This window comes from Myxocyprinus asiaticus, chromosome 30 (genome assembly GCF_019703515.2).
Source record: "Myxocyprinus asiaticus isolate MX2 ecotype Aquarium Trade chromosome 30, UBuf_Myxa_2, whole genome shotgun sequence".
NCBI lineage: Eukaryota > Metazoa > Chordata > Actinopteri > Cypriniformes > Catostomidae > Myxocyprinus > Myxocyprinus asiaticus.
Genome location: NC_059373.1, coordinates 24,362,221 through 24,375,280, shown reverse-complemented (window position 1 = coordinate 24,375,280; position 13,060 = coordinate 24,362,221). Strand labels below are relative to the sequence as shown.

The following is a 13,060-nucleotide window of genomic DNA, read 5'->3' as shown; positions in this document are numbered from 1 at the left end:
ACAGCACACCTGCTTCTCTATGAAAGTCTATAATAAATTGCATAGAATAAATTGTTCATGATGGGGAAAGTTTTTGAACTAACACAAAGAAAGTCTGCTGCACTGTATGAATTACTGTATGCAAAATCTGGCCATGGCAGCCCATGCTAATGGATCTGCCATATGTCCCTGGTGGTCCATGGAAACACCAACCTCATCTGTTTCAGGTATCATGTATAGAAGCAATGGCAAGATCTCCTTCTGTTGTGCATGTGGACCCCACAAAGCACGGTATAAGAATGTCATGAAATATTCATACCTGGAGACAACATATGCCCCATTTTAGCAACGAAATGCAAAGCAAACAAAGTGTATCTTCTGAAAGTTAATGTTTGGTTAATGGAGAACTTGTTACTTTTCTACATAAAACCATGGTGCATCTTTTGGATTTTCAATGCATGTTCAGTCTATCTCCGCTATAATTCTTTAGGAACTGTGAATAACTCCTCAGTTGTATAACTTGCATTCACAATTGACTTACAGTTTGAAATAATGCAAGTTTCCTCGTTTTCAGAAGTGTGGGGCATGAAAAGTTGGACAAGGTTGCAGTAGAGATTCAGTATAACATGGCCCCGAACCTTTTGCAGGGGCAGGATGTCACTGAGACATGTCCACGTTTTCCTGATGAAATATACTGCCATGTCCATGATCCTGACAAGCCAAAAGAGATCATAAGCCAGGAGGAAGCTGACAGAAGGCGTATTGAGGAGTTTCTCAAACAACTTCTCCTCCCTAAAAAGGCCACAATGAAGGCAAAGATCCCTGAGGGGCTTTTAGAAGAAGACTTTCCTCCTCTTCCACTTGCTGGCTCGCCATGGGTGGACAGGCCACCTCAGCATGCCTTCCTCAGCAAAAATGGCTCCTATAAAGCATCCCTCTTAAAACCAGCCATCCAACTAACTGGTGGCAAGCCACACAGGATCCAAATACTAAACCCAAAAAATCTTTCAAGGTCCAAGCCTCTTGCCTTGACCAGGCCAACCAAAAAGATAGAAATAAAAACAGTTCAGGGCTCCATTGTCCAACTCAGATCATTCAAAACAGGAAGTGTCTTAGAAGAATCAAATGTGTGCAGAGAAAAATGTATGCTGGAAGGACAGAGTAGCTCATTGGCAAGCTGTCCTCATCCACCAGTGTCTGTGCAGTTCCATACAGGAGAAGTGCAGATGACACCCATTGATCGCACTTTTAAAGGTAGGGATTGGTGCTCCAAAAAACCCACACCACCTATGTGGGTATCCTGTCCCACAGTGTCTATCAAAGCTAAAACCTTATTTAAAACTAAATATAAAACCTAATACATTTGGTTATCCATTTTGGTAGGGCATGCAGACTCATACTTTAGCTGTTCTTTATATGAAATATGTATCGAATGGTTAGTTCACCCAAAAAAATAAAAATCTATCATAATTTCTTGCTGTTCAAAACCTATATAACTTCTTTCTTCAGTGGAACACAAAAGGAGATGTTAGGCAGTAAGTTAGTCTCAGTCATCATTCACTTTCAGTGCATCTTTAACCTGGTCTCATAGTGAAAATGTGACTATATACATTTTTGCAAAACTTGTTTCACATGTCTCCAGGTGCTATTTTATGACATCGACACACTTTTACTCTAACACATCTATTGAAAAAATAAACATTTTAATGCTAGTATTATAACCCACCTACGTATGTACACTTATTCCAATATGATTAACTTGTTTGGTAGCTCACCTGATAGGGCGTTGGACTTGGCAGAGAACTGTGGTTCAAGTCCAGCCATAAACTCAAGCTAAAACGTGACATTACAGAGTCATAGAAGCAGCATGAAATGATGTGTTCGGTTCAGAAAATTTGATTTTTAATTTTGCTTCTGCATTTCAAAACACTAGTGATTAGGTTTAAGCATTGATAAGGTAAGATGTCTTTTTTTAATATCTCATTTATATTTTAAAACACTATTGGTTAGGTTCAGGCAAAAGTTTTACTTTAGGGAGGTATGTTTTTAAAATGTCCATCTAAATTTCATCTTAAAACCTCGCCTGAATACGATACCATTTTACTAACTTTTGGCGCCCCCAGCTGGACATTTCACTGGACACCTGCAGCCAAATGTGTTATAGAGCACATACATTTTGAACTGCAGAGAAAAGTGACTGAATGTGACATTTTGCCTAACATCTCCTTTTGTGTTTCAAAGAGGAAAGAAAGTCATACGAGTTTGGAACAACTTTAAGGTAAGTAAGTGATGACAGATTTTTTTGTTTTTGTTTGGGTGAACAGTCCCTTTAAGGGAAAGCATTGTGTGTCTGTGTGTACTGTTGTGGCAATGGAGGTCAGAATGAATGGATACCACTAGAGTCATATCAGCCTCCATGCCAACTTATTGTACTGTGCAGCTGTGAGTTTCATATATTGCAAAATGACAAGTTTCTTAGTACAATAACTTTCATGCTATGACCATAAACAGTTTCACTACTCATATCGGTCTACTGAGTCTCGGTAGTTTATTCTAGGATAGCAATTATAGAAACACAATTTAAGGTAACGGTGCCATCAACTGCATGCCATCGTATCGGTTTGGGAGTCTTTGGTAGTGATACTGCATGGCACTGATGTATGACTTGCATTAGCTCAGAGGAAAAGAGTTGTTTTTGTTTGTGAGAATGGATATGGATGGTGCTCATTCAACTCTCTCCTCAGGGTATGAAAGGAGAAAGGAAAAAATAAATAATAAAAATAATAATAAAAATAATATATATATATATATATATATATATATATATATATATATATATATATATATATATATATATATATATATATATATATAGAAGTGAGCATTGGCCCAAATCAATATATCCATTTCCTCTTGGTAATGGAATTTGTTTGTAATAGCAGTTGTGTCTAAACAAAATCGATTTGCAATCTTTTTTTTGGTTTTCTTTTCTCTGTCTCCTTTTTTTGTTGTTGTTGGTGTTGCCTATGCTTTTGCATCCAAAAGGCTAAATGGTACTTAGAAAATTGGGGTTTTTTTGTGGTGTGTTATTTATGTGGGCTAAACCTATTCACTGTTTGCAGAAGATGTGGAGATGGAATATAAGGTTGTGTTTATTGGACTGCTGTAGGGCTGTATTAATTACATTAGTTATTACATTACATCTAACTACTGTAGTAGAACAAACAATTTTAACTGAACATTACCTAAGATTATTAAATGCTGTAAAAAATCCTTCATTGTTAGTTGATGATACCTAATGTTAACAAACAGAAGCTTATAATACATGTTTAATGCTTAAATGAATGAATGAATAAATATACAAATAGATATAAATAAAGAGACAGCTATTGATGTTGATATACTCTGGTATTTACTCTGTAAATGATGATTTTGCTTTTTTAAAACATAACATACATTCTGCTTGCCAAGAAAAAAATGGCATTTGGATTTGTCTTTTATTCAAGTTTCTTATTTGTTAATCCCATTGCCTGTTTTTTTTTTTTTTTTTTTTTTCTAAGGTGGAGACGTGGAGCTGGGCAGGAGTGCATATGGTGGTGCCCACACGGCACAGAACTGGGCTGGCAGCACTATTGGGAGCATGAGGAATGCAGCTGGGCCTGCTGACAATGCCAACTCCCATATCTACCATGAAGATGCCACTGTTGCTAAGAAAAAGGCCACAGGTTCAGGCCCTGGTAAAGCGGGTTCACCTTCATCCTATCTCTTATTCTTGCTACTTCTCTCTATTTCTCTCTCATTCTCCTGAAATCATCCTTTCCCATAATTTGTATGGACTGTTTAATGAGTGCTTCCTCTGTGTTTGTTGCTATAGACATGCCAATCCCAGAGCATATGGATAGGATCCAGACTTGGCCATGGCAGTGTGGGATGGTTGAATGGCAGAATAAAGGAAAATGTGCCCAACAAAGTGCTCCATTCCCTCAGGGCACTGGTCATGTCCAACCTGCCCCTCGAAGCCCTTGGTCAATTACAGCCAACTGTTCCCTGTTCAACTTCCCTGTGCTTGAGGTACTGTACACCCCAAATCTGACACCCACTGGAACATAACTGTCATACTTTGACTTGTTGATTTTCAGTTTGCTACACTGAAAATAAATAATTAATTAAATAAATAACAATAATAATAATTGTTACCCAAAAAATGTGCTTCAACTGGTAATATTTAAATTAACTTTTTTGATTCAAGACAACAATATTATTTAACATGTCTTAATAACCTTTTTTACATTAGGTTGCACCAACAACACAATTTGTCAAGTGTCAAGTATCTTCTTAAATAAATATCAGTGTTCAATAAAGTTAAGCTCAATCGACAGCATTTGATTACCTAAAGTAGATATAGTGAGGCACTACAGTGAATGAGCCCATTTCTTAAATGTTAAAATATTAAATGTTTCAAAAGTATAGCCACAAGACATAAACAATACGCATATCCTCATTTTCACAGAGGAATTAATGTAAGTGCTTTTAGAAAATTATAAGCTTCACATTTCTGCCTTTAAACCATCCACAGATCGGCCCCATTTACTTCCATGTGCCTCACTGTAACCTCAATTTTTGCTTTTTATCAATTATAAATTTGTTTATAATTTTTTGTGGTAATCAGCATGATGCCACAAATGCTGTTTATTGATCTTAACTTCTATTGAGCACGGAATATCCCTTCAAGGTAACAATTGCAGGTTACATCTTTGACAGTGTGCAATGCTTTTGTAAATGCACTGTCCAGAGAAATGTGAGAACATTGAGGGGTTTTAACTGCAAACATAATCTGAATGCATGACTGTAAAAAGGTTTGTCATTGTGGGAAGGAGGAATGGGGACTCGGGTATGTTGGACTCAAACTCATTCTTTATTAACACTCTGTTAAGATAGCTTTTAAGCCTAAACTCAAAGGTCACAACACAACTGAACTCTGCTGGTCTCTCTCTCTTTCATCTCTGGCGTGGTCCCTCTTTTTATCGCTCTTCCCAGTGCTTACTGCAGTCAGAAACAGGTGTTAGATATTATAGTGCTCAGGAGTGTACCTGTACCGCTTTCTCTCTCTCTGGATGAACGCGCGACCACGCCCCCGCCGCCACAAACACCTTATCACTTCCCCTCAGGAATTATTTGTTGCATGGCTTTGTCTGATTGGGTTTGTGTTTGAGTAACAATTTTTTTTAGAGTAAAGTTAACTCACTTTACTCTAAAAAATTGTTACTCAGACATGAATGGGGTTTTGAGATTCATGCTGTGGGCGTGGTGGGTTTTTCTCTCTTTCTCAGAACGTGGTGTTCAGTGTTTGTTTAGACATCTGTGTTCAACTTCAAGAGTTTGATATAACTTTTTGCTTCGTGACCAGCCCTTAAGAGCATTTACATGAACAGCAGTGCCTTAAAACAAGGCTTTGTGCTGTTGCTAGGCTACACAGGTTCCTTGTTCTCGGGCAATTACATTTTTCATCTCGCGCTATTAGGGAAACCATTATTTCATATAGGCATAATTTTGGACCGGACAATCGTCCTTGTTGAAATTTCTCTTGTCTTAAATTATTTATTTCGTTGGAATGGATGAGATACTCAGTACTGTTGAAAAATCTAAATGAAAGTGCTTCAGGCCCTGAGCTGGTGTTCTCCTATTTAGTAATAGTTCAGATGAGAGATAGAGAGAGCTGAGGTGAGAAAAGAGAAGATGGCAGAGATATAGAAAAAGAGAATTAAGAACTGCTTACTAACATTTCCTATAAATTGCCACAGTTTAATAAGTTCAAATTTGTCAACAATAAGTGTGTCATCAACATGAAATTATCATCAAGATATTGCTAAGTTACCACAACTTTCAAAAACAGGAAATATATATATATATATGTGTGTGTGTGTGTGTGTGTGTGTGTGTGTGTGTGTGTGTGTATGTATGTATATATTATTGAGAGAACTCAAGTTTATTGTGCAGTTTAAGCTCGTATCGTCTGATCAGGGCCCGTTGCAACAAACCATTTAAATTACTTAAACCACTTAAACCCCATTAATTATAATCACAAGGGTATTGTCACTAAGAGTTTTCTTAACAAAAAGAGGTTTCTGGCTGCAGAAGACTTTGAAACTAATCTGGTAAAGTATACAGCAAATTAGAACTTAAACCCCATTAATTATAATCACAAGGGTATTGTCACTAAGAGCTTTCTTAACAAAAAGAGGTTTCTGGCTGCAGAACATTTTGAAACTAATCTGGTAAAATATAGAGCAAATTAGGAGGAAAAATCTTCCCAGACAAATCTCAAAGTGAAACGTTAAACAGTTGAGGCTTTCAGTCTTCAATCTCTGCCAAATAAGACAAAACAAAAGTAGTCCATAATGAAAGAGAAATACACACATACATTTATTCTGTTTTAGACAAGACAGTCCTCATTTGGCAACCAGTTTTGTTCATAAAAGTGACCCTTTTCCTGTCTCTCCCTGTAGTTCTTCTTTTTTCCTGTCACCTCGCTTTATATTCCATTTATTGTCTACATGCACACTGTATAATGCATACTGTGTGTGTGTGTGTGTGTGTGTGTGTGCATAAATGTGCATTTAATATCCTAAAGTAGTGATTGCATAACATAGTTTTTGGCACAGTTCTCATAAATATGTACCCACTTTGTTGTTTAGAACACAACATTTTATTGTATTTTCAGCTTGCACAACCCAAACCGAGTGATGAAGATGTAATGTGCATTAGTGTTCAGTACAAGTCAGTAATTTTATATTGTTCTTAATCACTTGGATGGCCACTCTTGGGTTGAGTCTGGAAGTTTTATCAAACTCAAAGATAACAAGATATTTTTTTTCTTAAATACTCACATATTATATGGATTATACAGTGCAATAGATTTTTTATTTATTGTTTATTTTTGTGCATTTAGTTTAAAAGCCAAATCAAAATATGTTTGTGCATATAGCAAAAAGCACCATCGCACGCAGAGAAGGTTTGATCGATTTCAGTGAGTTTCCTCATCTTCTGCTTAATGTACTGTACGTTGTAGCTATCAGGATAACACTTAATAAAATAGCTCAGTTCATTCCCACATTTATTTATGTACCAAGAAAAGCAGCTTTCACAGAGACATGTCACAGTGTCCACGTTCCATACGAGGTGTCTGAATATCTCTGCCCACTGTTTTATTGGCACTGTCTTGGCTCTGCTCATTGGTTATTGATTTTTTTTTTTTCTCCTTTTCTATATTCTTATTGACTTAGTTATTTATCATCCTCTTGGTTTTCCTCCATTCTCTCCTAATTAAATTGTCCTTCTTTTTCTTTGCTTTCTTCAGTCCTTTCATTTTTCATAACAAACATCCCACACTTTGTCAGACACATAGTAATTCCAGGATCACAATACAACAGCTGTGTATTTCCAAACTGCATTGGGCAAAACACTCTCATTATGAAAATGTTTTTTTTTTTTTTGTTTTTTTTAAGCATTTGGCAGATGCTTTTATCCAAAGTGACTTACAGTGCCCTTATTACAGGGACAATCCCCCTGGAGCAACCTGGAGTTAAGTGCCTTGCTCAAGGACACAGTGGTGGTGGCTGTGGGAATTGAACCAACAGCCTTTTGCTTACCAGTTTAGTGCTTTAGTCCACTACACCACCACCACTCCAAACATCACTCCAGGGACTTTTATAGACTGTTCACAGGGTGACTTCTGCAACAGTAGGCTGAAATCGGTTTGTGTTTACCGAAACTTGAATCACTGCCCCCCAGTGGCCGAAGCTGGGAATGTTGTTGAACGAATGAGTACATGTGACCTTCAGTTTCCATGTGAAATTTCCACAGAATTGCACCAAAAGCAAGTTGCATTTTTAGCCTTAAATGATGCAGTACTGTCAACAGGAATGCATATTTTATTAACTCTACCTCCGAATCCAAACAACAACCCATAACCTAACCGTCAGACAGGTAAACATGTCATTTTAGAGCAAAAATCCAACCTCATCGCACTAGAATTATGTTCATCATTGTCCATGTGAATGCAATTACTTCCTTTTTCCCACTGGACGAGAACCCATGTCTCTGAGGCTGTTCGTGCAACATGCTGTGAGTAGCACTAGAGGGAAATGTGTTCAGGCTTGAAATGAAAAAATATCTGATGGCGTCTATAGTACTTGTCTTCTAAAGCCAAACAATTACTTTGTGAGGAAAAGGCTGAAATTGTACTTATTATTGCCTTAAAACCAAAGATCTTGAATCTCATATTCAGTAAATCATTTAAACATTGCTAACTCAAGAAGCATTGTATCTGCAGTATATAATAGAATAGAATCATTTGATTATATTAGCCTATGCATTATTTCTTATTATGGTTGAACCCACTTCCGTGTTTTATGTCATTCTAACATGCAATAATATCCTCATTTGCAGAAGCTTTGGAATCCTCCAAACTGAGATGAGAATCTCCCAAGAGTGACTTTTTATTAGTGGTGCAGGATACAGGATAAAAGATAAAAGTCGTTACAGCCACGTGAACTTTATGTGATTGCCACTTGTCACTGTCGATTGCCCTGTGCAATTTGTTCTCACCCACTGGCATCTACTCAACCAGCCTTCACTTACCCTCACATTCATGTGCCACTATAGTCCCATTAGAATCTTTAATTTACAGGTGGCAGTTGTGCCATTGTTTTACATTGTACGACAACTGCAACGGTGCACCGTATTCCCAAAACACTCTGTTGTCACAAGAATGGCTCCTTAAAGCATTGAGCCCTTCACAATCTTAAAGTTTGAAACATTGTTCAGAAATGCAACGATGAATAGATGAGCCAGATGGACATGAAGGGCGGACAGATGAGCATTAGTGTTTTGTGTGTGCATACGTGTCTGTGCGAGTGTTCACCACACAGTACCGGCTGACGATCATGTAGCCCGCTCTGCGAGGGAAACTAATTGAATATGGGAGATGCTATTTGTATGACTGTCTCTGGTGATGGATGCCCCTCATAAGAGCCTTGAAATCTTCTTCTTCAATCTTCAATCTTCTGTTATCTGCACTCGCTTCCTCCTTCATTCCCCGCAAGTGTTTTGTACCATTTGTTTTCACTCTCCCTTCATCATCATACTTCTAGTTTTATCATGTGATCATTAATCACATGCCGATGCCATTATTGGAACACAGATGCGTGTTTCTGTTCTCAGACATTGTGCAAGTGTCCAGTGAGGGCAGAGGAGAGAATTAGCAATGCATTATGAGAAGCAGGGATGTCAAACTTAACAGTACTTCGCTACAAAGTCGATACTAAAATAAACCTGTAACAAGACTATTGTTTCTGCAGTTTCTGAAGTACAGAGTATCAACTCAATTTGGTTCTCACGCACTGGTTGACTGGTTGATGCTCACATATGTGTATTTGTACACATGCTTTGCGAAAAGTGTTCATACAATCTGGTATTGTGGCTGTGCGTGTGAACGATCGAATGCACTTTTTGATATGAATGGCCATCTTGGCAAAGTGTTTCATCTTTGCAAATGTGGGTGGTTATGTCTTAAGCAGGGGTATAAAGTAACAAATTACAAATACACATATTACTGTAATTAAATAGTTTTCCCCTGGAATTGTACTTTTTTAAGTAGTTTTAAAATTGTATATATTTACTTGAGTACATTTTAAGTGCTGTAAATGCGCTATTTTCCCACCGTCTGTGTTTGCTACTTCCCTGTCCTGATTTTATTTTTATCTATCAAGATGATTGGCTAGGGAGAGTCTCGACTCCCGTCAAATCAAATCACACGTAAAAAACTTGAACGGCAGCTGCAGATGGCGCCAACTGTTATGAATGTGGTGGATGCCTCAAACACATTTTCAACACCTGAAAATCACAGCCACACCTGAAAGGGCTTTTTGCAGTGAAAAAGTCCAGTTGCTTGACTGTATCATGTGAGTTTAACTTGCTCAAGCCAGATATCAGCATTAATCCTGCCTCTAATTTGAAGAAACGTATCAAGGTAAATTTCATATTTCTGCTCACTAGATTCTGTGTGTCTATAACATAGCCTGTAATTTAGCTATCTATCACTGAGATTATTGGGTTAATGTGAGAGATTAAGGCAATGTTATCAATAGGGCTGGGCGATAAAACAATCTTGATGTTTATCTGAAAAAAAAAAAAAAAAGAAGACATGATATCTATGATAAACTTTTGAGTAATTTTCTATACTTAGCCAATGTTCTACATCTAGACCAGGGGTGTTCATTACATCGATCATGATAGCAAGACAACCACTGGTTGGTTGATCTAGATAAAATATAAAAGATTGACTTTTTATTTCCTGACGTCTGTAGCTGCACACTGTTTGAATGACAGGCGGCTAATGTTTGTGCGCTAATGCGGGTACGCGCCTAAATGGTCAAATACACTTCATGATTCCGCCAGTGCTCGTCTTGGCGAGGCATTAATGTAAACGCAGTCAGTTTGACCTAAAGTGAACGTAAACAGTGGGACAAAAAGTGTATTTATATCAAAATGTTGGACTTGAAGTGTGCACGTAACCGAATTGAGGTACTTTCTAGTATGTCATAAAAAGGTTATTAATCAAACAACAATAATGAGAAAACCACTCACTACTTTTGGCTGAATAACCTGAGTAGCTTTAAAAGTACTAATGTAATAGAATAAAACAGTGACATTTTTAATAACAATATTTTAATTAATATTATTGTTCGTTTTTTTTTTTTAGTTTTTTATATAATACCGACCCCTGATGTAGAGAGTGTGTTAATTTGTATAATAAATTATCAGGAAATTAGAGATGATAAAATAATTTATAATTATGCTCAGCCTTTATCAAGTTTTTTTCTGATGCCTGATAGAAAGGTATCAACCTTTGTAGAGCAATACTTCAGGCAGAATATTCAACCAGTCACAAACTTCAGAAAATTGTGCATCATGCATTAGAACGAGAACACAACTATTTCTGGACTTAAAAGATACAAGAACTAAATCATTGTGGAACATTGTATCTCAAAAGGAGGACAATGTGGCCCCCCATGTGCTACTTAAAGAAATAGCTCACTCAAAAATGAAACTTCTCATAACATTTACTCACCCTCAAGCCATCCCAGATGTGTATGACTCTCTTTCTTCTGAAAACAAATTAGGATTTTCAGAAGAATATTTCAGCTCTGTAGGTTCATACAATACAAGTAAATGGATGCCAAAATTTTGACGCTACAAAAAGCACATAAAGACAGCACAAAAGTAATCCATATGACTCCAGTGGTAAAATCCATGACTTCAGAAGTTATATGATAGGTGTGGGTGAGAAAAAGATCAACATTTAAATCCATTTTTGCTAGAAATTCTTCTCCCTGCCCAGTAGATGGTGATATGCATGAAGAATGTGAATCACCAAAAACAAAAGAAGAAGAAAGTGAAAGTTAAAGTGGAGGGAGGAGAATTTATAGTAAAAACTGACTTAAATATCGATCTGTTTCTCACCCAACCTATCATATCTCTTCTGAAGACATGGATTTAACCAGTGGAGTCACATGGATTAGGCTACTTTTATGCTGATTTATGTGATTTTTGGAGTTTCAGAATTTTGGCACCCATTCACTTGCATTGTATGGACCAAAAGACCTGAGAAATTCTTCTTATAAATCTTAATTAGTTTTCTGCTGAAGAAAGTCATACACATCCAGGATGGCATAAGGGTGACTAAATGATGAGAGAATCATTTTTGTGTGAATTATTCCTTTAAAGCCCAATGTGGCCCCTGTACCAAACAAATGCTCTACCGCCTCTATTGTGCAGGACAGGAAGCGCCAACTGATCCTGCCTTTTTAGTGTTTTTTTTTTGTTTTTTGTTTTTTTGTTTGTTTTGCATTCCTTGCATTGTTTTGAACATATTTTATGCGCGACAATAACTCTCTCAGTCGGCATTAAGGAAAATTTAGATCCTACACATAAACAGATTTTAATGTAATTGTTTCACACATTATGATATTCAAAATAACTTTTTCATCTTTTCATTTCTGTAATCATGTCACCCTTTTATTTAATTTTTAAAATCAGATTTATGTAGTGTTTACAGTATCATAGATAAGTGATGTATTTTAAAAGTTGTCAATCACAAACACCTATAAAATACCTATATTTTTTATTATTTCTGGCAAACAGCCATAAAAGGGAATGTAAATTACAGTATGTGTGCCTCATTTTTAAATTGCAGCATCGAGTTTTTATTATAAAGGGGCATAGCTTTCGCAACTCAGTACTCACTACTCATGAATACTTTTAAATGAGTTACTCTTTTACTCTTACTTGAGTAGTTTTTAGGACAGTTACTTTTACTCTACTCAAACAAAATTGTTTAAGAAGTAACAGTACTTTTACTTCACACCAAACGTGTTTTTTGAGTGATTATGTGCTGTATTTCTATTGTTTTTCTATGAAAACGTGTTAAATGGATGTCTTTGATGGTTGCACTGCATCTCACAGCTTTTTCTTTTTCAGCATTTTGCACAGGATGGCAGCATTTATTAGGTGCCATGTAAAGAAAAGTAAAAAGACATCTCGAGACTTATGCGTTCCACTCCACTGATGATGCTGCATCTGGCTTTTTTTTTTAGCACTGGAATGCTTTTGGTGTGAACAGACCCTAATACTGTAGATCTGCTGCTGTCATTAATCAAATAACAATGACAAATCTGACATATATAACTTTTTGGATTTTATAATTCGTAGTTGTATCCCAGCCTATTGTGCGGTCTACAAGTAAGCCATTTGTAGGTTGATCTGACCTAAAAGTGTTACTCTTTGTCTCTGTGGCGCTATCAAAGCATTCCTCAGTTTGTATTAGTAGCCCGTCCAGCCTGACACATTCACATATTTGACAAATGGTGTGATTTTGGGGTAGGACTATCTGTATAACCAATAAAAGACAGGGGTGTTAAATACAGTGATTATATCTGTTTGTTGACACTAGTGGCAAAGAAATTACACAGTTCGGCTTTAAAAGCTGAACTGTGTAATTTGTTTTCTTCTTAATTTCTGA

At 36.7% G+C, this 13,060-nt stretch overlaps 1 protein-coding gene across 1 annotated transcript in view; it reads left to right on the top strand.

Moving 5' to 3' along the window:
- Positions 1–13,060, top strand: part of LOC127420819 (uncharacterized) — a 33,497-nt gene that overhangs the window by 334 nt on the left and 20,103 nt on the right. The window contains exons 2-4 of the mRNA XM_051663371.1: positions 554–1,233; positions 3,540–3,716; positions 3,854–4,050. Of these exons, the coding sequence (XP_051519331.1) occupies positions 606–1,233; positions 3,540–3,716; positions 3,854–4,050 (1,002 nt within the window). The 5' untranslated portion in view covers positions 554–605. The remainder of the gene's footprint in view (positions 1–553; positions 1,234–3,539; positions 3,717–3,853; positions 4,051–13,060) is intronic.